Source organism: Saccopteryx leptura, chromosome 2 (genome assembly GCF_036850995.1).
Source record: "Saccopteryx leptura isolate mSacLep1 chromosome 2, mSacLep1_pri_phased_curated, whole genome shotgun sequence".
Lineage (NCBI taxonomy): Eukaryota > Metazoa > Chordata > Mammalia > Chiroptera > Emballonuridae > Saccopteryx > Saccopteryx leptura.
In genome coordinates, this window is record NC_089504.1 from 233,546,952 (window position 1) to 233,569,758 (window position 22,807).

The following is a 22,807-nucleotide window of genomic DNA, read 5'->3' on the forward strand; positions in this document are numbered from 1 at the left end:
TAAAGAAATGTATGTGCTTTATAAATATGCTTTCTAAATCATCTTTATAAGATTAGTTTTTTTCCTCTTTCAAATGAAAAACATGAAATCTGGCTGGAAAAAGTTAAATATTAGATCAGACTATTTGAAATCATTAATATTTGTCAGCTTTTGAGGTATGAAATGGCCTTTTTTTTTTTTTATGGGTAAACCCAATAGAGCTTTCTAATCAACCTTTGGAAGATGAATCAACCCTTAAATGGTCAGTGATGACCGTTGCTCTAGTTTGTTCTCTCACGGCTTTCAAAAAGCAGCTGCATTTTCGATGCCACTTTTGTTCCAACTGCTGCCTCTTCCTAAGAAGGGCTTTCTGCTTCCCAGAGCTGTGTAGTGGCTACCCAGTCTTGAGCCCTGAAAGAGCTTTTGTTTATTAAGTCTGTGGCTGAGAGCCAGCAAGTCCGAGGAGAGCCCGTGGTTGCCAAATGCTTCAGTTCCCTTTGGAGCGAGCAGACACTTGGTCTAGTTGAGTACCTCTTCCTTTTGCCGGCGAAATGAACCTAGACATTCATTTCTATCTTAAAAGTTTGTAACGTGTCTGCTGTATGCATGAGAGCCCCGAAAGTTTTTTATTAAAAGTGTGAGAATTGTGACCCAGCTCCCAAGTTGTAATAGGAGCCTCCTTGAACTCAGGAATAAAACAAAACACCTCAAATCCAAGTTTGTAGATGATTTTGCTTCTGCCTACGAAATTTTCCCTTGTCAAATGCTCTTCTCACCTTGCCTTTGCTATGCTGTGAAGCAAACCATTGTCAAGATCCTTTTAGTAGTAGTTCTAGAGGATTTGTCCCCATCCTCAAGGAAGGTATAAATAAATGTTAGCATGGTTCTTATTAAAAAGAATTGTAAAAATGTTTTCCACTTTCTTCTGCTGCCTTACATGGTCAAGTACTTTCAGAACATGTATAGCAGGGGCCCCCAAACTTTTTACACAGGGAGCCAGTTCACTGTCCCTTAGACCGTTGTAGGGCCGGACTATAAAAAAAACTATGAACAAATACCTCTGCACACTGTACATATCTTATTTTAAAGTAAAAAAAACAAAACGAGAACAAATATAATATTTAAAATAACAAGTAAATTTAAATCAACAAACTGACCAGTATTTCAATGGGAACTATGCTCCTCTCACTGACCACCAATGAAAGAGGTGCCCCTTCCCTTCCGGAAGTCCGGCAAGGGCCGGATAAATAGTATTTGCGTGCAGTGGTGAATTTAGAGAACGTCCCATGTATTTGAAGATAGAGTTGGATGACAGTGCCCTCTTGTGGAATAATAATATATTGCATATTTCATGCTTGCTTAAATCTTAGCAAGGATTTAAAATTTTTTCTTTAAAAAAATCTGTACGTACAAGCATATTTTGCACAAAATACCTTTTCACTAGAACCCCAAAATCCATTATTAACTTAATGTTTATTTCTAATCTATTCCATTTTTTAAATGTAAAAAAGTAGTGAGAGGGGTGGAAATAGTAGGGTACTTAGTAGAATTGCTCTAGTTACTGGCTTGAGAAAAGTCTCTGGTAAGAGTTAAATGGTTTTGTGAGCTGCTAATGGTAGATATTTTTAGAGAAATTCATATAAACAGCTCCAGGTAGAGTTTTTAAAGTACATTTCTTATGAAAACCCTGTTTCAACCATGTAAACTCTTTCCTAGGGCTGAGATCCCTTCAGGTACTTGAGTCTGACCAATGATAAAGAGTGTAAATTATATCCCATTTTGGCAGTAAAGTAATGTGGTTAGCATGGGTATCGACAGCAGAATCTGAGCCCTGGTTCTTCTGAAGTACGTTCTCCAAAAATAGTAGCAAGAATGATGCTCCTTACTGGATTTTGCTCTTGCTATATATTTTTTAAAAAGATGTTTGAATTCTTTCTTTGCAGTTATGTCCTATTATAGTTTGGGGCCCTGGGGCTTAGGGGCTTCTTTGGAGGCCAGATCATGTACCAACATGGGCATTTTACTGGAGAAGGTTCAACCTGTGAATTTTAAATAAGACACCCCCCCCACTTTATTTAATTATTTTTTAAATGCTTATTTTATTGATTTTAGAGGGAGAAGGAGATAGAGAGAGAGAGAGACAGTAACGTTGATCTCCTGTATGTGCCTTGACCGGGGATCCAACTGCAACCTTCGCACTTTGGGGCGATGCTCTAACCAACTAAGCTCTCTGGCCATATCCCCCCCCCCCCCATTTAGTTTAAGGAATTTGGTGTAATATGTTCTACAATCTACCTTTATTTAATAAAATAAATATATTTTGTGTTTAATAAAATTTTCTAAAGCTTATTACTTACATTTCAGGCATATGTGGTTTAATTTTAAAATAATGTTTAAAAAGCACCTTTAGCAAAATTGACTTGTTTTAGTATGTTAAAACTTATTTCATTGATGTCAAGAGTTTATCTTCATTTTAAATGCTGTAATATATATATATAAGTATAGAAAAATAATGAGTATAGTTTTGTTTTGTTTTTGTTTGTTTTTTTGTATTTTTCTGAAGCTGGAAATGGGGAGAGACAGTCAGACAGACTCCCGCATGCGCCCGACCGGGATCCACCTGGCACGCCCACCAGGGGCTATGCTCTGCCCACCAGGGGGCGATGCTCTGCCCCTCTGGGGCGTCGCTCTGTTGCGACCAGAGCCACTCGAGCGCCTGGGGTAGAGGCCAAGGAGCCATCCCCAGTGCCCGGGCCATCTTTGCTCCAATGGAGCCTTGCTGCAGGAGGGGAAGAGAGAGACAGAGAGGAAGAGGGGGGGGTGGAGAAGCAAATGGGCGCTTCTCCTATGTGCCCTGGCTGGGAATCGAACCCGGGTCCCCCGCACGCCAGGCCGACGCTCTACCGCTGAGCCAACCTGCCAGGGCCGAGTATAGTTTTAAAGTAATAAATATATTGAATATTTGTGCATGAAACACAAGCTCATTTAAACTAGTAGCCCATCTAACCTGAGGAGTAGCCCAGCAGCCTTGGGCTACCCAGGAACCTTCTTTCCTGTCCTCCAAGGACTTTCTTTTTTTGCTTCATTTGCCCATCTCATCTGGAGCAGAACTATTTGGTTTTCCTGCTGGGTTGTAGAATATGGAGTCTGTCATGTCAGGCTTTTGGTTGTAACCTCTTTTCATAGCTGAAATCCCAGTTTCTTTCTCTTTCTATTAATTTGTAACTTCCAAAGGCTTTGGCGGTCTGCCTTGATAACATGACAGTATTGGACAGTATTGGCGGCGTCTGGCTGAGATAGGAATAAAATGAGGAAGAATGAAAGAGGCGATCGGCCTAGCTGTGCTCTGGCCTAGCAGTGCTCTAAGCCGTAGCCACCTTTTTGCATAGAACTTTGTTGACAGCTTCTGCCCCCCTTCCTGTCCACTATGCTCACCCCCTTCCAGACCTCCACCCCGTATCTCTATGCTGGGTTTCTGTGAGATTGGAAAGATTACAAAAAAAGTGCTCTGTTCAAGTGTGTAGGTTTGATTGTATTTCTGTTCTCAATGCAATTTAAAAATTCAGCTTTTAGGATTCATTGGTAGAAAGCCAGTAAGGATTAATGAATGAGAGGGCTGAATTAGAGAATATTTTTTAATGCAGTTTTGTCCCTCTGAGGTACATTCAGTAACAGAAACTAGGCCAACAAGTTATTGACAATTAGTGGCCCTTTGGGAATCTGCTTTAATGAATAGATAAGAATGATTTGTAATTAGCATAATAATTATATGCAAATGAATGCTTCTGAATTGCTCTAAAACACTTCTGAACTGTTTAAACAGCCCTCCTGAGATCTTGTTACTCTATTAATTTGTGTAACAAATCCTTTTTTCATAGATCATGCAAAGATAAACTTCAGTCCAGCCCCTGTCCGAATTATTATGAATTCCAAAGTGGTAGGACCTGAATTAATGAGATTTACTTATACTATATTAATGGTACTCTGTGGGAACCTGAAATGGTGAGGAGTCATTGGGGAGATGTAATTAAAAATTGAAAAGAAAGCTGCAGATTTGAAAATAACTGTTCAAATGAATTTCCTGAACAAGTTAGTAAATGTTAGTTTTTTATATACCTCTGTTACTTGCGACTGCAAAATTTAAGTAATGCAAACTTTTATTATTATTAATAGCCTTGCCCTTTGGAGTCGGGCTTGAATTTTGGCAACTCTAGTTTAGTTAAACATTAGGGTCAATAGTGGTAGGACCCAGGGATCCCTTGTTTTTTAAGTGCCACAATACTGAAAAATGCAGGGCAGCGCTAGTAAATGCTCTTAGATATTTACCTGCGTATTTAATTCAGCTTTTCCCCACCCTGGACTTTACTTTTAGGATGTGATTAAAGGAAATAAGCTTTGCTAAGTTGAGCAGCACTACCTGTACATTTAGTTAGTGAGTATCTTTGATCTATTTGAATAGACACCTAATTAATCACGTTATACTAAAGGAAAGCATTGCATAGTAGGCTGCAGGACCCTGTGTCTCTCAAGTTTTTGTTAACCCTATAGAATTGGTTCTTCTTTTGGGGGGAGCGGGGTGATCTTTTATAGGCAGTTGTCCAGGAGTTGCTAGTGCTTGTGTTTGGGCACGCTTTTCCTTAGTTTACATTGAGCCTTACGTGTGGGAACCCATACATGGTTCTTTAAGCAGTTTCTGGGTGTCTGGAGTTGATTTTGATTTTTCCACAAGCTGTCAAGACACTCCTACCAGCCTGCTCCCCACCTCCTACTCACTTCCTCATTCATAATCATGAGTTAAATTTGGGCTCAAGGCCTTTTAGGTTGGCTCAGCACAGATTCTGCGCTTATATTTTGGGGGATGGCCACTATGCTTAAAGATTCATAAAACTAATATTCTTTGTCTTCAAAATAAATCTGCTTTCTGTTGAGAGCTGTAGTGAGTAACAGATGCATACCCAAGAGGCAGCATAACTTTTGTATTCAGTGACAGAAAACAGGTATTTACAAGAATTGAATGAATGTCTTCTGTGGCTCCAGCTTGGAGACACAGTAATCCGTTTATTTACCATGTTATATTTTATGTGTTCTCCAGAGGGTGTCTTGACTTTCACTTGCCTCCTTTTTTTACTTAAATAAGAGTTTTCAATTAAATAGGGCTGTGTTAACACTAATCCGAATCTACCTTATGCTGATACCATTGTGTTCTTCTGATGTTCGGGCACTGGTATTAGCGAAGCGAGCAGTGTCTGGGGACATTACACCTAACTTGATAATGATGCTTTTACTAAGCCCTTATTCTGGCCAGGCCTCTGGGCATTATGCAGATAATCAAAATTTGATTATAAAAAAATTTTAAACACAATGCACCTTAGCAATAAGGTTTTTCTACTTTTAAATATGATTTTAAAACTCATTTTACAAATACATTTCCCTGGCCTAGTGAATTTGCTTGCTTTTTTTTTTTTTTTTGTCCTAAGGATTATAGAAAGTGCATAGCAAATTCAGCCTTCAGAATACCCAGGAGCTGAAGACTCAAGTAGGCTACAGCTGTCTTCACCCACAGTATTCTAAAAGAACTAATGAGATGAGAAGTCTGCAGCTGGTGGCAAGCACAATAAACCATGAGCCAAGGGCTTCTCTTCATCAGAGCCTCCTTTTCCCCATGGGATCCCAAAGGAGACAGAATACTAACAAAGCCAGCAGGCTGTCTCATTCCACACTATTGCTCATTTGCAGCTATAATTGGTAGCTGAGGTTGCATTCTGTATGCTGAAACTGTCATACATGAAGGAATATATTTGTTCATTGTGATACGGATATAAATCGGCTAGTTTTCAAATACAGAGAGACCAAACTAGATACCCAACAATAACATTGCAGCAAAGAAGCTACTGTTTCAACAAATTAAATGTTTGTCACAGAAATACAAGACTGAGATTGTTAAAACTACACCTGTTTCCTACTTTTAATATCTTGCTACTTAATTCAACTGATTAGACATGTACGTATTCAAACTAACAAAAAGCACAAAAGTCCCTAGGTTTTGACAAGATGCATTAAATCTCATCTGTCAGGGTTAACGTGCTATTGTTAATAGTTGGATTTTGTTACATTTTTAGTCTATCTTTAATGTTTGCTGCTTTGTTTTCAAGAGAAAAAAGCAGAGAGAAGAAGACAGCTTTAGAGATATATGTATTTGTATGTGTGTTGTATATTTTATATAAATATGCTCATTTCTTATAGGAAAATCCACTTTGGTTTCTGATGCTGCTGCTTTTTGATGTTTTTGAAATGTGTTGTTGATTATCTTGCATTTGTAGGTACCCTTCTGCCCCTCTCTGCTGTAGTGTGCCAGTGAACCTAGGACAGTTGAGGTCCTGGGTGGGCCATATCACCTCCTTGTTGGACTGTGGTGTCCTCATCTGTAAAATGAGGTTGCTTAGATGGTCTTCAAGGTTTAAGTTCACCTTATAATTCTGTGAATCTGTATTTCTGAAAATCATCCAGTAAACAATTGGCACTAATAGTGAAGGCTCAGAAATACATTTTGTGGGAACAGTATGTTATCTAGGTCCAGACTGGGGAGGTTTTAAGCATTATTCCATGTTCTTCAGTTTAGTAATCTATGTCAAATAGGTACTGAAAATCTGAAGTTGCTGCCTTGATGTGAAGCTGGGTTTAAGAAGGAGGAGAAGTCCATGCAGTCTGTCCACTCATGTGTTCACCTTCACTGTTGTGATAATCATGCTGAGGCCCATCTTCTGGGCAAGCCACCCCCTTAACTAATTTAACTCTACATGAGAATAATTTGTGCTGGCCACAATTTAGACCAAGCTCACTTTTCTTAAATTAGTTGTTTCTTAGTTTATGTACGACCCTTAGTGTAGTCCATCAGTGGTTTTTCCCTTTAGCCCTACTGATATTTGTGTGCACTTGTGTTGTGGATTTTGTTTTTTGTTTCTTGGAGTGGACAAGTTTAAAAATCACAGGGGGGAGTTCTGCAGTGTCTATTCTAAGATTCCTGGCACTTTGACTTTCCCCTCATAGTTTATTATATTCAGAATCAGGATTTGTCTCTCAGTTATAGCATGTTTTATCAGCTGAATGTTTTCCTCCTTAATGGTACATTAAAATAATGGGACCTCTCTTAGATTAGGAAACATGATATTTACCTTTCAACTCTTGTGAGGCTCTATAACAGTTCAGATTTTGACAGAAAACAATGTGAGAGCATCATGCCCACAGTGAAGTCACACCCCAGTTAGTGAAAAAGAAAAAATATTTTCCCTCAAATGGGATGAAACACTAGCCAGGCCTCTGAGCAATATACAGATAATTAAAATTTAATCATAAATAATTTTAACAAAATGTACCTCAGCAATAAAATTTTTCTGCTTTGAAACATAATGTTATAACTCACTTAAAAAATATACTGCTCATACCTGACCAGACGGTGGCACAGTGGATAGAGCGTCGGACTGGGATGTGGAGGACTCAGGTTCAAAAACCTGAAGTCGCCAGCTTGAGCGCGGGCTCGTCTGGTTTGAGCAAGGCTCACCAGCTTGAGTCCAAGGGCGCTGGCTCGAACAGGGGATACTTAGTCTGCTGTAGCCCCGGGTCAAGGCACATATGAGAAAGCAATCAGCGAACAACTAAGGTGCCGCAACAAAGAATTGATGCTTCTCATCTCTCTCCTTCCTGTCTGTCCCTGTGTGTCCCTCTCTCTGTCTCTGTCACACACACACACACACACACACACACACACACACAAAATAAAAATATACTGCTCACAAAAATTAGGGGTTATTTTATAGCTTCATAATCATTTTAAAATATCCCCTAATTTTTATGAGCAGTATACATTTCCTTGGCTGGTGTCGGTTGGTTTCAGTTCTAATTCTTCTTTCCATCCTCCCTTGGCTTTTTGTTATCTTTACTTTGTTTAGTTCCCCATCTTTCCCAGCTGGACTATGACTCTTGAGGAGCCAGAACCAGGTGTTGGTTCTTCTTACCCCTGGACTACCTCTTAGCATCCTGTGCACTACCCTCTATGTGGTGGCTGCCTTGATTGAGGGAGATGATGTCAAAAGTGATTATTTGATATGATATTAAATGTTTTCAATTTTGGAGAAGTGTGAGCTGGTCCCTGAGTTTTCATTTCAGGCCTCTGACGTAGAAGATGTTTTCTGGAGTTCTACAGTTGTTCATGTGAGCACAATGGCTGATTTCTCCCTGTGAATCCAGGTCATGAGAGGCCACTCCTGTGCAGTTCTTTTCTCAGTCAGCAGGGAAGTTGTTAATTTTCAGGGTGTGGTTCTAAATAGGAGTTTCAGAATTCATTTTAGCTGACAGTAATTGAAGCTTCTGCTGATGTGCCCAGACATAAGAAGTAACCCCAGCTGTCCGACCCCTTGCGGTCGGCTCATCCCAGTTGGTCATTCTTGGATAATACCTACTGATCTAATGCCTGTGGCTACACCACATTGCATGTTTTAAACAATAAGACCCTGTGTGGCCTGCTAAGTTTGCTTGTGTAATAATTTTAGCCCATTGTTGGACCTTTTTATAGCTTCTTAGACAACCTTTAAAATAGACTTTGAGTTCAGGGTCATGTATTTACCTAGTTATCTTTAAAGTTTTGTTTTTTACCCAAGCCTCACATTTTTTTCTTCCTCACATACTTACAACTTTACTTTAGGGCTTATTAACATGCCATATGCAGTTTACTGAGTAGCTGTTGAGTCTTGATTGGCTGCTTCTCAGTATGTTTTCATTGATTTGTGAAAGTTTGTATTATACTTTGGAGTATGTTCCGTCCTTAATCTCTAGAACAATGGTTTTTTATATTGACTTGTCTGGGCACTTTTCCCAAAGTTTGTGGTCCCTCCACAAATGCTGTGAAGGACCCTGATTCAGAAATTCTGCTTGAGAAGGGAAGAGCTCTTTTTTCATAGTATTTTCAATCAACCCACTGACCTCTCTTCTCTGTTACTATTACAACTCATCTCAATTTGACCTTTAGCTATTCAAAGGTAATTTTTACTCCTCTCTGTAGATTGTGTGTGTTTATATGTATATTGACAACAAAAGGTTTGTAAAGCAGACAGATTTAAAAGGATTTACTTTGTTCATTTCCTCTGTTCTATCAGGAAGAGTGTATTAAGGGAAGTAGAGTTTACACACACTAGAGCATTGCATAAAACCTAAATTTTAGGGCAGTTCACCTGTGACATGATATATAACTGAGATGGTCCTATAAGCAGTCAGAAACCCCTCCCTTGTCTCCTTTGGCAGTGAGAGGTTACCATGAGTGGAAAGGCTACCTCTTCCATGAGGAAGCCGAGGTATGTGTACCTCATGGCTCTCTGAGGACAAGGGATTGGAGAGGCGGGCTCCCTAGCTGAGGCATCCTTCACAGACCCAGCCAGGGAAGAGATGAGAAAGCCACAGGGTCAATAGTGCTGATCTGTCTTCCCAGTTACAGTATGGGGAAGTTGCTCTCTATGGGAATTGGTCCAATACAATCATCTGCGGGTATTGGCAAAACCAAGATGGGTATGTTTTATTTTTTGAATGTGATAATACATGTATCAAAATGCTGGAACTGTCGAAAAATATTGGGATATTTGTTCTTGGAGATAACTATCTAGTAATCAGTGGACAGCTAGTCAAGACTTTTATTTTTTGTTACTATGTAGTCATTTTGCCTTAAGGTTAAAGTTTAAAACGGAGAGAACCAAAGTGAAAACTTAATATCATAGAATAATCTTTCCTAATTTTAATTTATGCAAAAGCACAATAAGCCTAATGAGTTTCTGTCACGTGTTCTAGTAGCTGCAAAGCGTTCTTCTGGCAAGGGTAAAGAATTGTTTATGGTTTTCTTCTCTGCCTCTGACTTTGTTTTGCTCTGCAGGACTACAAAGCTGATGAAGACCCAGCGTTATTCCAGTCAGTCAAGACCAAGAGAGGCCCGTTGGGACCCAACTGGAAGGTACTGGATGCTGACCTTTCTGACAGCCAGAGTCTTGGCAACAGAACACTTGACAGGTCTTGAGTCTGGAAGAGCTGGTGACTTTTAAGTGGAAAATAGAAATGGCACAAAAATAGTTTTATTTGCAATAAGGACTTCCAGCCAGTTGCAGTTGGCCAGCAAGTGTGTGCTGCATTAACAAACAGAACATAGCTGGTCTGTCACTCCCAGCATAACGCTATTCTGATAACTCTTAAAAGAGACAAGTGATTTAGTCTTTGGGGATGGCACTGTTCTCTTTTGAGACTTGAAGCAGCACAAAAATTCATGTTAAGTGAAGGTTTATAGTTTCAGTTTAGTCTTAGTGAAAATTGAACAGGCTTCCTTCACCCAAGCTATGTTCCTGGCCTTTTAATAGTTGTATTTTGGAAAGCAGGACACCGAAGAACAATTTTTTTTTTTTTTTGTCTTTTATTGATTTTAATTTATTGTGTTTACATAGATTCTAGTGTCGTCCCGAACCGAAGAACAATGTTAATGGCAAATAGTTGTTTTCTAATAAAGAACTTATCCTTACTTTATTCAGGGAAGAAAAGCAATATCCAGGTAATCATTTAAATTACTGTAGAAATAAAGTGCGTTTTAGAGACATTCTCTAAACTAAATGACAGACCTTTACGGAAGATTTGATGTGTTGATGGCAGGTTATTATAGCTAATTTGACAGGAGAGGAGCATACATACTGAAACCCTCCCAGAGCAGAATTTCCACCAATAGGATTTTACTTGGTAACAAATCTGTTTATGTTAAAGCCAATCACAGGTCATTGATAAATGCTGTCTAGGTGCTGGGTGTTGCTTGCAGGTTGAGGATTACTATAACTGCCCCACAAGTAAGCCTGCGTGTTCTTTGTGAGTGTTAGACTGTTTTGTGAATTGTATTGCATGTCAATTAAAATGAAGAATGAGTCTGACTTTCTTCTATAAGAAAATGATTCATAATTACCTTATTTTCACATTTGTTCTCTCGATAGAGTTCAGGTCAAGATTCTCACAGTTTGATGGCCATAACTAGAGACTTTTAATACTAGTAAGTGATATGTGTCACTTTCAAAATCAAGGAACAAATTCAGTATGCATGATCTAAATTTACTCTAATGGATTAAAAAAAAATCTCCACCTTTATCCAGATTTCTAGCTGTGGACTTTAGAGCTCACTCTGAGTCAGAGGAGAAACCTTTCTCCTAAGAGATTTACCCGTGCCCTTCTAAAAGCCAGTACCACCCTGGCTAGTGGTGCAGTGACAGAGTGCTGTTCTGGAGCGCTGGAGTCGCTGGTTTGAGACCCAGTCAGGGCACATATGGGAAGCAACTAAATAGAGCAACAAGTTGATACTTCTCTCTCTCTCTCAAAAAATATACGCACGCGCACACACACTCACACACACACACACACACACACACACACACACATAAAATAAAATAAAATAAAATAAATAAAATAGTGCCATGCCTGGGTAGCAGACAGGTGGTGATTCCCAAAGTTGTCATATCTTCTAAAAGGCCATCTTGCTCCAAAAAGTAATAATTCTCTAGCTGACAGTACTGTTACAGGGAATGAAGGGCATAAGGTTTTTAGACTCAGCGGTGAATTAAATACTGGATTTTCTTCAAATTAATCAGTTTTTCAAGTATAAACTTGAAAAGGCAATGCATTACATGGTTGGCTCAAGTGTTAGCTGTAGGCACTTCTAACCAATATTATTATATAACAGGCAGCAAGGTAGTTTGACATTTACCTGATTACCAATGTTTTAGGCACTTGGAGTATGATTTATATTCTTTTTCTTTTTTTTTAAATGAGAGGTTTGGGGACAGACAGGAAGGGAGATGAGAAGCATCAACTCTTAGTTGCAGCATCTTTGTTGTTCAATGATTGTTTTCTGATATGTGCCTTGACTGGGGGGCTCCAGCTGAGCCAGTGACATTGAGCTTCAAGCCAGTGACCTTGGGGTCATGTCTGTGACCCACACTCAAGCCGGCAACTTCAGGGTTTCGAACCTGGGTCCTCAGTGCCCCAGGCCGATGGTTTATCCACTGTGCCACCACGTGGTCAGGCTATATTCCTTCTTTATTTATGATTTATTACCTTTTTAACTAACATTGGTTTGTCTTTTATTATCGATTAATTATTTAAAATTCTAGAGTACGTTTAATTTTAAGAAATGTGAATTTTATATTGTTCCAGGTTGCAGTACAGCAGCAGTCTTTCTCTCATTTTGTGTGTGTGTGTACTAAACAATAGCTTATTATTTTCATGGGAGAGTGCTGGCTAATAGGATACCTTTCTACCCATTTGCCTGTTGCTTGTTAGCTTTAGGCAAATGATGGTAGATGTAGTTACTCTTATAAATTGAGTTACTGCTTAACTGAATATCAGTGAATTACCATGATCAGAAATAACTAGGGTAATCAAGACTAACTAATTAAACCATCTGTTTACTGCTGTGAAGGAAAATAAAGAGTAAGAAGGATGACTAGCTGATAATCCAATATAGAAAAATAGGAACCAATGGACTGACTTGATCTTATCTGTGTTCAGTGGGCCCTGTTTGTCAGTAAACGTGCTCACCATGGCATTGAAGGTAGCACTAGGGAGGGATGATAGCTGGAGATTCCTGTACTTTTAAAATATGAGAGTAGGGAAGGAATACATGGTAATTAAAGCAAAAGGAAAGAAGAAACCCTGTTCTGGCCCCCCTTACCCAGGCTTGTGTGTGAGAATGCTTGTGTGCAGATGCTGCCCAATAGTTCACAGCCACCTTGAAGGCCTTCCACACCCCTCAGCAGAAACTCACCTTATCAGTACAAAATTTTCAGTATATTCACAGTTAAGTGCAAGCCTCATGATCTCTTGGAAACTTTCTCTTACTTACCCCACAGTGGTGTTTTCCTTCTGAGTTATTACAGTATTTACTACTTGTCTGCACCAGACTGGAAAGGAGAAAAGAAACTTTCCCCTGGTGCCAGGCTTTGCCCAAGGTCGTATTTAATCTTCACCACCTTCCTGTGGGGTAAGTACAACTGCTCCATTTTGTAGATGAGAAACTTGGTTACAGAAACATGGATGATGGTTGTAGAAGAAACAGTGGGATGTTTGCTCTTTCTGCAGCACCTGATTTGGTGCTGGCCACAGAGCTGTGTGAGACGTGGGTATACAGCGAATTCCGACTCTTAATCTAGTGGCTCCAGGTCACCAGCCTGCACCTTTTATGCCGTGTCATAGCATGGCAGTTTTGTGGTGTTCTGTATTCAGGGTACTTGGCCAGAATTTGATACTTCCTATTAATACCAGTCATGCTTCCAGGGGTCAGGGAATCTGTCGGTGACAGTGGTAGTAAGGGAGATCCATTAAAAACCTATGATCATGAATCTGACACAAGGTATGACTTAAATAACGTAGTCCTCTGAGCCTTTGTTTCCACATCTGAAGTGGGGATGATACTAGTAACTACCTCAGGAGGTTGTGATGACTAAATGAAGTCATTGAAAGAATTTTACATTCCCAGCAGAGAGGAAGTGCTCTTATCATTGTCAAAAGCCTTTGTCATCTCTTGGTGTTGTTGAGGTCAGTATCTGTGAAGCCCTGTTTGTGACACAGTTATTCCTTTGTATCCAGGGGTTCCCTGGTTCTAGTATCTGGAGGTTGTCCAATATGTCCTGGTTCCCCTGTCCTTCCCTCCTGTGGTTGTGTGTGTTTAATGAGTGCTTGATTTGGGTTGGTCCTAGAGCCACACAGTTTGGAAAACCTTTGCTTAGCTGAGGATTATGGGGTTGCCAGGGAGATTTTCATACTTTCCACATTGGTTAAGAGTACAGACCTTTTTTTTTAGCTGATGGTATGATGCATACTTTTTTATTTTTTTTTAAAAAGACTTTATTTAGGCCCTGGCCGGTTGGCTTAGCAGTAGAGCGTCGGCCTAGCGTGTGGAGGACCCGGGTTTGATTCCGGCCAGGGCACACAGGAGAAGCGCCCATTTGCTTCTCCACCCCTCCGCCACGCTTTCCTCTCTGTCTCTCTCTTCCCCTCCCGCAGCCAAGGCTCCATTGGAGCAAAGATGGCCCGGGCGCTGGGGATGGCTCTGTGGCCTCTGCCTCAGGCGCTAGAGTGGCTCTGGTCGCAACATGGCGACACACAGGATGGGCAGAGCATCGCCCCCTGGTGGGCAGAGCATCGCCCCACGGTGGGCGTGCCGGGTGGATCCCGGTCGGGCGCTTGCGGGAGTCTGTCTGACTGTCTCTCCCTGTTTCCAGCTTCAAAAATAAATAAAATAAATAAAATAAAATAAAATATATAAAAGACTTTATTCAATTTTCAGAGAGGAGAGAGAGAGAGAGAAATAGAAAGAGAGAAAGGGGAGTAGCAGGAAGCATCAACTCCCATATGTGCCTTGACCAGGCAAGCCCAGGGTTTCGAACCAGCAACCTCAGTGTTCCAGGTCGACACTTTATCCCACTGTGCCACCACAGGTCAGGCGATGCATACTTTTTATTTCTCAAAAACTACAAATCCAGAGATGCAGGCCCTAGTTGTATATTCATTTTCTCTCTGGGGAAAAAAAATTAAAGGAATCTGATCCCATGAATTATATTTTGTTATTTAGGATTTAACACTTGATTAAGTGATACTATGCGTAGTACTAGGAGAGCGATCTATAACCTGAGAGAGACTTGGCTTTAGGCAGAATTGTGTGTCTCTGTGGGTGTAAGCACCGCATATGCATGTGTGTGTACATGTGTACGTGTTTTGGTTTGTTTGTGTTTTGGGGGCTGTGTGTGTGTTGTGGCATTGATATGACTGCCTATTCTGATGGTTTCTGAGAAACAATTTACATGTGGGTTCCTTTAGCTTTCCAGTTTGCTGCCTCTGATCTGGTGAGGAGTTGTCATTTTAACAAATTGAAATACCACCTTTGAAGATTTATGATGTCATTTTTATCCTATGGCAAGACCTCAGTTCTTTCTTCATTTAATCCAGATGCCTCTGAAGACTTAAGCTTTTGTGTCTACATATTATATATACGATAGTTAGAAATTGGTCCTGTAAGGGGCTTTGTAAGAGGCTTTGCCAAAGCATCTGGCCCTTGCAGTGCTTGGCATGCAAGAAGACTCAGCCAGTGTCTGGACGTTGGGGTATGTGGGGATGAGATCAAATAAGGAAGTTGATCCAGAAATGGTGGTGGCTTTTATATTGTCTTCATGTGGGGTAGGCAATAGGGTTACAGTTGTGAGTGTGCAAAATAGAGTTTATTCTTACCTTGTTTATTATTCTTTTATTATTTCCCATGCGAACAGCTCTAAGCCTACTATTGCCCTACCCTGTATATAGGATATATGTCAGAAATGTGTGTATGTGTGTGTGTGTGTATGCTGTTTCTACTCATAAAGGCATGTTCCATTGGTCTTCTATATCGGTTAATTCCACTCAGCAGCTCTGGCAGTTGGGAGTTTAGCCTTTCACTGGAGTTTGTCATACTGTTTACCTGCTCAGCATGCTTTAGACCAGGGGTCTCAAACTCAACTCAGTATGTGGGCCGCAGAGCAAGATCACAGCCGTTCGGCGGGCCGCACTAGGTCTACAAAAGGCAACTGTTACGCAACACTTTTCTCACTGCAGTTGAAAACAAAAAAATATCAGTACAACAAGCACAATCGTACATGCAGTTTACTCAGTGTCACAAAACGACCAGAAACTGTAGTTCGCATCACAACTGCTGTTAACTAAGCTAATATCTAGCTAGGATGCTAGAGAAATGAAAAATACAAGTAGGCTCCTAGGCTTACTTAATTTTATCCAAAATATTTTGAACTTCGTGGATTAGTCTGCAGGCCGCACAAAATTGTTCGGCGGGCCGCGAGTTTGAGACCCCTGCTTTAGACTCATTTTAGAATTGCCCGAAAAGCCACCTGGATCCTCCAAGCCAGGGGAGAGTGGCCGTCCTTGTAGATTATAGGGATGCTAATGTATTTCCTGCCATGCTATGTCATATCTGTGAAAAGAAGGTGGTTGCCTTGGTTGTCAGTGACCTAAAGTAAAGACACCACAAGGTTCTATTAGCCGGCGATAGGTAGAATAAAGGGGAGAGGGAGGGGAGTGACAGAGAAGTTGAAACCTAGCTGTGGAGACCTGAGATAGTGGCTGGCAGGAAATCGGCTCAGAGAGTCCTCAGGCCAACGGCCACTGCCCTGTACTGATAGCCACGCAGGGAAAAAGGCCAAGGGTGTTCTCCTTCCTGTGTCTATCTAGACATGACGGTGAGTCCCAGGAAGGATGTGAAGGCATTTAAAAAGCTGTTCCCTCTCTGTAATCTCCATTGGAAACCCCATAGTTGGTGATATAATGAAATTTAATAATTCATTTCTGATTAAACCATGTAATAGATTATTTATAGTCTCTGTGGCCAGCACCAAATCAGGCCACCAATAATAAAGCAGACCTTAAAACATGGCTGATTGTTTCTGAGTACCTGATTTGGCAACTAGGTTTTTAATTTGATCACTAAAGATATGTAATTTAACACAGTATAAATTGTGCATCTCCTACAGGGGGCACCAAAAAAAGCTCTTGCAGATCTTTGAGAAGCTCAGTGCCCCAGGAGTGGGACATTAGTTTTAGACTTCTGTTGGACGCTGGATGCCTCCATCCTCATGCAGATTGAAGGACTCAGGCCTGAAGGAGTGACATGTTCTGACTTCGGTTCGAGAAGTGATTTAGCACACCTGGCTTCTTGCAGAGTGTCTTACACTACCACAGACATAAAGCTTTCTTCATGAACTTCATCTGAAGGGTGAACTTGCGATTTCACTTGTATATAGTATCACTCCTAGAGTAATTGGACACAAGCATGAAGCACATGTCATAGTTCTTATTAGTAAAATGGGTGTGAGCTACAAAAATATTAATTTTGGAGACATGGAAAATGTGACTAGCTGTCTTCTCACAGGCAGCAAGCTTTTCTATCTTAATTTCATTTTGCTTAATTCTGTGACATTCATTGAACTTAACAATTAGTTTAATCTTTTGAACTTTATCTCACAATTACTTCTTGCATTTAACATTTTCCATTTGCCCAGACAGATAGGAATCTCCCATCTCTGAATCCGACTGGAGGCCTTTGTTGATGACCTCCTCGTGGCACTTGGTGTGTCTTGTGTCAGGGTGGGGGTTGGTGTTTCACTCTGTTTTCCTTCCCTGACCTCCTGTGCCCACATCACATTACTCACGGCGTTTTCAGCCATGGGCGCTGTGTCTCATTTAGCTTGCCTAGCACAGATGTTTGCTCACAGTGCATACTGAGCAAGTATTTGCTGGATGCCGGTTAACTATCTTAAACCAAATAAAAATCAAATGTTGGACTTGCTGTTATACTTACAGAGAATATATGTCCAATGTAGGTCTATCAAAATGGCTACCAAAATCTAAACAGAGTTGAGAAAATAGCTCTGAGTTACAGAATCCAGTTTGCTTGAAATTTCAGTGCGCATATTTCACATATATTCTGTAATCTTGTGTTGATATTTACTGATGCATGCACTGGCAGCAGCCCCAGCAGTACATTTATTTTTAACTCGCTTAGTGAAATCTGGGTTGGAAACTTACATTACAAAATCAACTGCTGAAATTGAGCATTCAGACTGCCTTAAATTGAAAAATTAAAATATGGAGTATGAGTCTCTTAGAAACTGCTGTGTCCTTGCAGAGTATTCTTTGGTTGAATGTAGCATATGCCTATACCCTTCATTTTAAATAGGAAAAGGTGTATGAAGAGTTGACATATAGTATGAGATTGTGAGAACAGTATTTTTAGAAAATGAGTGTTCAGAATGCCTTTGGTTGTATGTGTGGTTTTTAATTCTCTTGCATTTATATATATTTGTTTGTCATAGATATAAGTAACTAGTTCTTGTGGATAACATGGGCTGATTGCTCACCATTCCAGTTAAACATGCTGGGTTTTGTTTAGTTACATTGTGTGGCTTCAGTATACATTACTCCTCCTTAGGCCTCATCCACATACCTCAGAGTAACCTAATATGCATCATTAAATTAAAAACATGATTTGAGTTTGGGGGCTTCATTTATAGTAAGGAACATGAAATGCAAGGAATTCAGTGAATACACAAACTAAATAAAATTTTGGAAACATTTCACAACTAGCTAGTGCTTAGCTATTTTACAGATGAAATTTAAATTATGTAGAGATGAGTCATAATTTTGGGTGGTTCTTTAGCCTTTGATTTTCATTTTATAGAACTTCTTATTGTTCTTGTCTTTTGGTAACCAAGCATAGTTTACCTTTTATTTTCAACTTTTTACATTTTTTCTACTTTAATCTATATAAATCTTGTATTTATCAGTATAATAATTTCTCATAGATTAGGAGTATTAATCCTGTCTTGCCTTGGGTTAGGAAATGTTAGGTTTGGGCTGGATGGGAATTATGTGTGAATGATCTGAATTAGGTTCTGGCTTTCTTTGCTTTCTGGTTATTTCCAACTGATGAAGAGAAAAGAATCAAAACATTCATATTGGTTAAGGCCACAGAAGAAGCTTTGCCCCACCCCAGCAGCAAGCCTCCTGAGGGCTGGTCTGTGGATCCTAGAACATTGCTTTTGGGGGAATCAGGGGTCCCAAATATTTGTCCCATCGAGGTTTTTCACATTTTAAAAGTTACACTTTTTTTCACAAGAATTTCTGATAACTCTAAAGAGTTGATTATATTTTACTATGCATATATAATCTTATTTTTGCTTTAAAAGTTTAAGATTAGGAAAAATTAAATACAGACCGAACTAAAATTACATATTAAAGATCTTAGTTCAGCTTTCAGATTGATTTTGTTTAGTTTGATTTACTTTAAAATGTTATTAAACATCAAAAAGAAGAAAGGCAGGAAAACATTTAGATTGTTTATAGTCAAAGAAGAATAAAGATTTGAAATAGTACTCAGGCAATTTAGGGCAAAGTAATCTTTATCCTAAAATACTCAGCTTAGGGCAAAATTTTTCTAGAGTTTTTTTATGCTTATTAAGTATTTTAAATAAAATAACATTTATATATTGTTTTAAAAATAAAAAATAATACACAGGGGAGAATAAAATTATAGGCTCACTACTTAATTACTATTATATTTTCTGATTCATATAGTTTATTTTGTTAAAAATTATATCATAGCCCTGGCCGTTTGGCTCAGCGGTAGAGCGTCGGCCTAGCGTGCGGAGGACCCGGGTTCGATTCCCGGCCAGGGCACACAGGAGAAGCGCCCATTTGCTTCTTCACCCCTCCGCCGCGCTTTCCTCTCTGTCTCTCTCTTCCCCTCCCGCAGCCAAGGCTCCATTGGAGGAAAGATGGCCCGGGCGCTGGGGATGGCTCTGTGGCCTCTGCCTCAGGCGCTAGAGTGGCTCTGGTTGCAACATGGCGACACCCAGGATGGGCAGAGCATCGCCCCACGGTGGGCGTGCCGGGTGGATCCCGGTCGGGCGCATGCGGGAGTCTGTCTGACTGTCTCTCCCTGTTTCCAGCTTCAGAAAAATGAAAAAAAAAAAAAAATTATATCATAGATAACTATTTGTATTCATATTAAGCTTTTTCTTTTTTCTTTTTCACATTAATTATTCCTTAAAAAGATGGTTCTTGAAAGCTGTTTGCATAGCAGGCCATTGTTTGGAAGGCCTATAGATATTTATCACTCTCCTTCAGTAGGTGCTGAGTTTGATAAGTCCAGGTTTTTGCTGTTATAAATAAATCTACAGTGTTGTTTTCTTACCTGCTGAATTGGGATACGTTTCTGAAAGTAGAATGACCAGGTTAAAAGGTATATGGTGTGCATAGGAAATGAACAGCTCTGAAAGTTTTTAATTACCCAGTGTCAGGTTCCACTTACAGAAAGATGGCTCCAGAAGGATTCTTTTAGCCTTTATTTACTGCATCTAGGTAATTTATTATTTTCTGTTTTGTCATTATAAGTATGGAGACTTTTAAAAGTTATTTATTTACTCACTTATTTTAAGACCATAGCTCAGACTAAGGTGAATTGCATAAGTCATTTTTAGAATTGGATGAGACCTCAAATATCCCATACATTTAATAATAATTATTGAAGAAAAATATGTCCTCAGCTTTCTCCTGGCAATATTAGAGAATCTGTTTTGTAAGTTCCTGTGGCTTACTCTGTGTAAGGTATCGATACTGTGGAGAATAAGTCCCAGAAATAAAGGCAGGGGCTGTTCGTTTTTAATTCATTAGTTTACATATTCTTCCCTGAACTCTTTTTTTGTTTTTTTTTGTTTAATAATTGTTAGATGGAAAACAAAAAAAGCAGATTGAGACTGATAATATATTTTAGATCTGGGGGAGATAGCTTGGAGAGCTGGTTCTTTTTGTTCTATCACAGTTTTTAAACTAAATTTTATAGGCCATTATTACTTTATAAATTACCAGTATTACCATAATTGATTTGAGCAGCCTGCCAGATTCACTAGAAGGAATGTGAGCAACAGTGTAGGTAATTGTTGAAGTCATGTGTGTGCTCTGTTCTTGGAGCCCAACTTTGGTAGAGGCATGTTTATATTAAATTTAACTTACTCTTTAATTAGAACCATGCTTGATCCTAGTGTTTTTATAAAATAGTGGGAGAATTCTGAAGAGTCAGTGTTCTACTAGAAATATCCAAGGTTTTCATTTAGCACAAGGTGTCTAATGATTTGCAGGTACAAAATGAAGTTATCAGCAGCCCATAATTACTAGGCGGAGTGTTCCATCTGGAAGGTATCTTAGGGTTAATCAGTAGTGCCTTAGAGGTTCTCAACCACAGTAGAAATTCAGCCTGAGTGTGTGGGCAAGGGGATATTTTGTTAAGCCCAGGAATTTTATGGGGAGAAAATGCACAATTATAGGAAGTTTTAAGACAAGGCATTAGATGTCAAGCCATGCGCTTTACTACCTGCAGCCCTGAGCCTACACTGAGTCTTGAGGAGGAACTGAGTTCACTCACCCCTGTTTTTGGTTCACAGAAGTAGAGGATGGAAAGCTCTGATAGGCCCAGCCTTGCCTATTACTGACAGACAGGGGAGACCCAGACGTTAGGATCCTTCCCACTTTACAGAGGAAGTTACTTTGCATAATGAGAACTGTTTGGCAGGTGCATCTCACAATTTTAAGTGCTGTATTCTACATATACCCAAATTGTGTTTCATATGAAGGTTTTCAGTGATGTTCATTGGATTAGAAAGTCCCTCAACACTGGCTCATTGCTTACTGAAAAATCTCTGAAACACCAGTTTTGTCATTATTTTAATAAGTCAGGGCACTCAGAAGCCGGCTGTGTTCTGTGTAAGACTGATTGACGACTCCCACACACAGGAGCCCAGCTTAAGTGCATAAGTCCTGCAGGTCAAGGAGAGGGAGGGGCTTTGCAAATCTGTGATATTTTGCCCGGGGCTACAGCAGCCACAACAAAAGCATGTCCCTTTTGAGAGATTGTTGGCACCAAAGGTAATGGTTTTATCATTACTTACATACATAATTACTCTCCTCTCTGCCAGCTACTTTCGTGTCCTCTGGCAACACCTAGCACAGATTGGGTTGTAAATGGCACCCACTTAACACTTACTGAATTAAACTTGTTCATAAAGTGTGTGTGTGCGTGTGCTGAATTTTCACAGTGGTACTCTGTTCTATGGAAGAGAAATCATGGAAAAATAGAGCTAAGCTAGCCAAGTTCTGTTGACATAGACCTCACTGGGAAACAGACGGTTTGCTCTAATGTAATAATCTTATTTAAATGCTTGTGGTGTTGCCCCATTGATTTAAGCCATGTACCGGGTCATTGTTCAGAAGATGAACTGTTAAAACAAGAGATTTTCTGACAAAAGTTGATCAATCATTCGGGACTCTATAGGACATTAAGTTCTATTAATAATACCAGAGTAGAATTTTTTTATATATCTTATCCTTCAAATTTGCTTGAAACTGGAAAAGTATCAAGAGTTCAGAGGAAAAATGTGATGCTATGACTCCACAATGAACAATAATCTTGGGGTTTTTGAATGAGACCTAGAAATTCATCATTTTTTAAATTTATGTGTATGTGACTAAATGGAGAGAATATTTGTTCACATAGCGAACTCATTGAAAGTGGTCTGTGTGCGTGAGTTGAAGCTGACAGGAAGTGACAGTGGCGCACAGTGTGACTAATGTTGGCATTGTAATGTCTTGAATGCTATGTGCCACTGAGACAATGGTAAAGAAGGCGAGGACCCTTGTAAAAGGCTGCTTTATCTTTTTGCTCAGTAATTTAGTTTTTATAAAAAGGGTCCCCATAGCGTTGCACGTAAGTTTCTACTCTGTTGGGAAGCTTTATTTATTTTGCGTGCAAATTCAAAGTGGTAAATATGACTGAAAAATGAGAGGGAGAGAATTAATACGTATGTACTGTGCCCTTGACTTCCACCAACAAAGCACGGTGCATGCACTGCCTTCTGTAGTCCTCACAGTGGTTTTTGAGACATAGCTTTCATCTTGTAAGTACACCGGTGCTGGGGCTTAGTGTTTATAGACTGGCCCATTCCCTAGACTCATGTTTTTCAACCTCCAGTCCACACAGACCAGTGCCGGTTTACCAGAAATTCCATGCTGGTCTGTGGAAGAGTTAACTGCCTTGATGCTGTATGAAGATTATAGAAGAGCACTGCCCAAAGCATACCTGCCATCCCCCTCTGTTCTCTGTGCATCTTTGATAAGTGCCTGCCTTCTGGGCTAAACTGAGCTCTGGAGGCAAGGCTGTGTCTGCGGTGGCGCA

General features: G+C 39.9%; 1 protein-coding gene across 2 annotated transcripts in view; it reads left to right on the forward strand.

The window, feature by feature from the left end:
- The window catches only part of PITPNB (phosphatidylinositol transfer protein beta), a 68,610-nt gene that overhangs the window by 36,255 nt on the left and 9,548 nt on the right, over positions 1 to 22,807 (forward strand). For both annotated transcript variants that reach the window (XM_066370601.1, XM_066370599.1), the window contains exon 8: positions 9,893 to 9,970. In XM_066370601.1, coding sequence (XP_066226698.1) covers positions 9,893 to 9,970 — 78 coding nt within the window. The remainder of the gene's footprint in view (positions 1 to 9,892; positions 9,971 to 22,807) is intronic.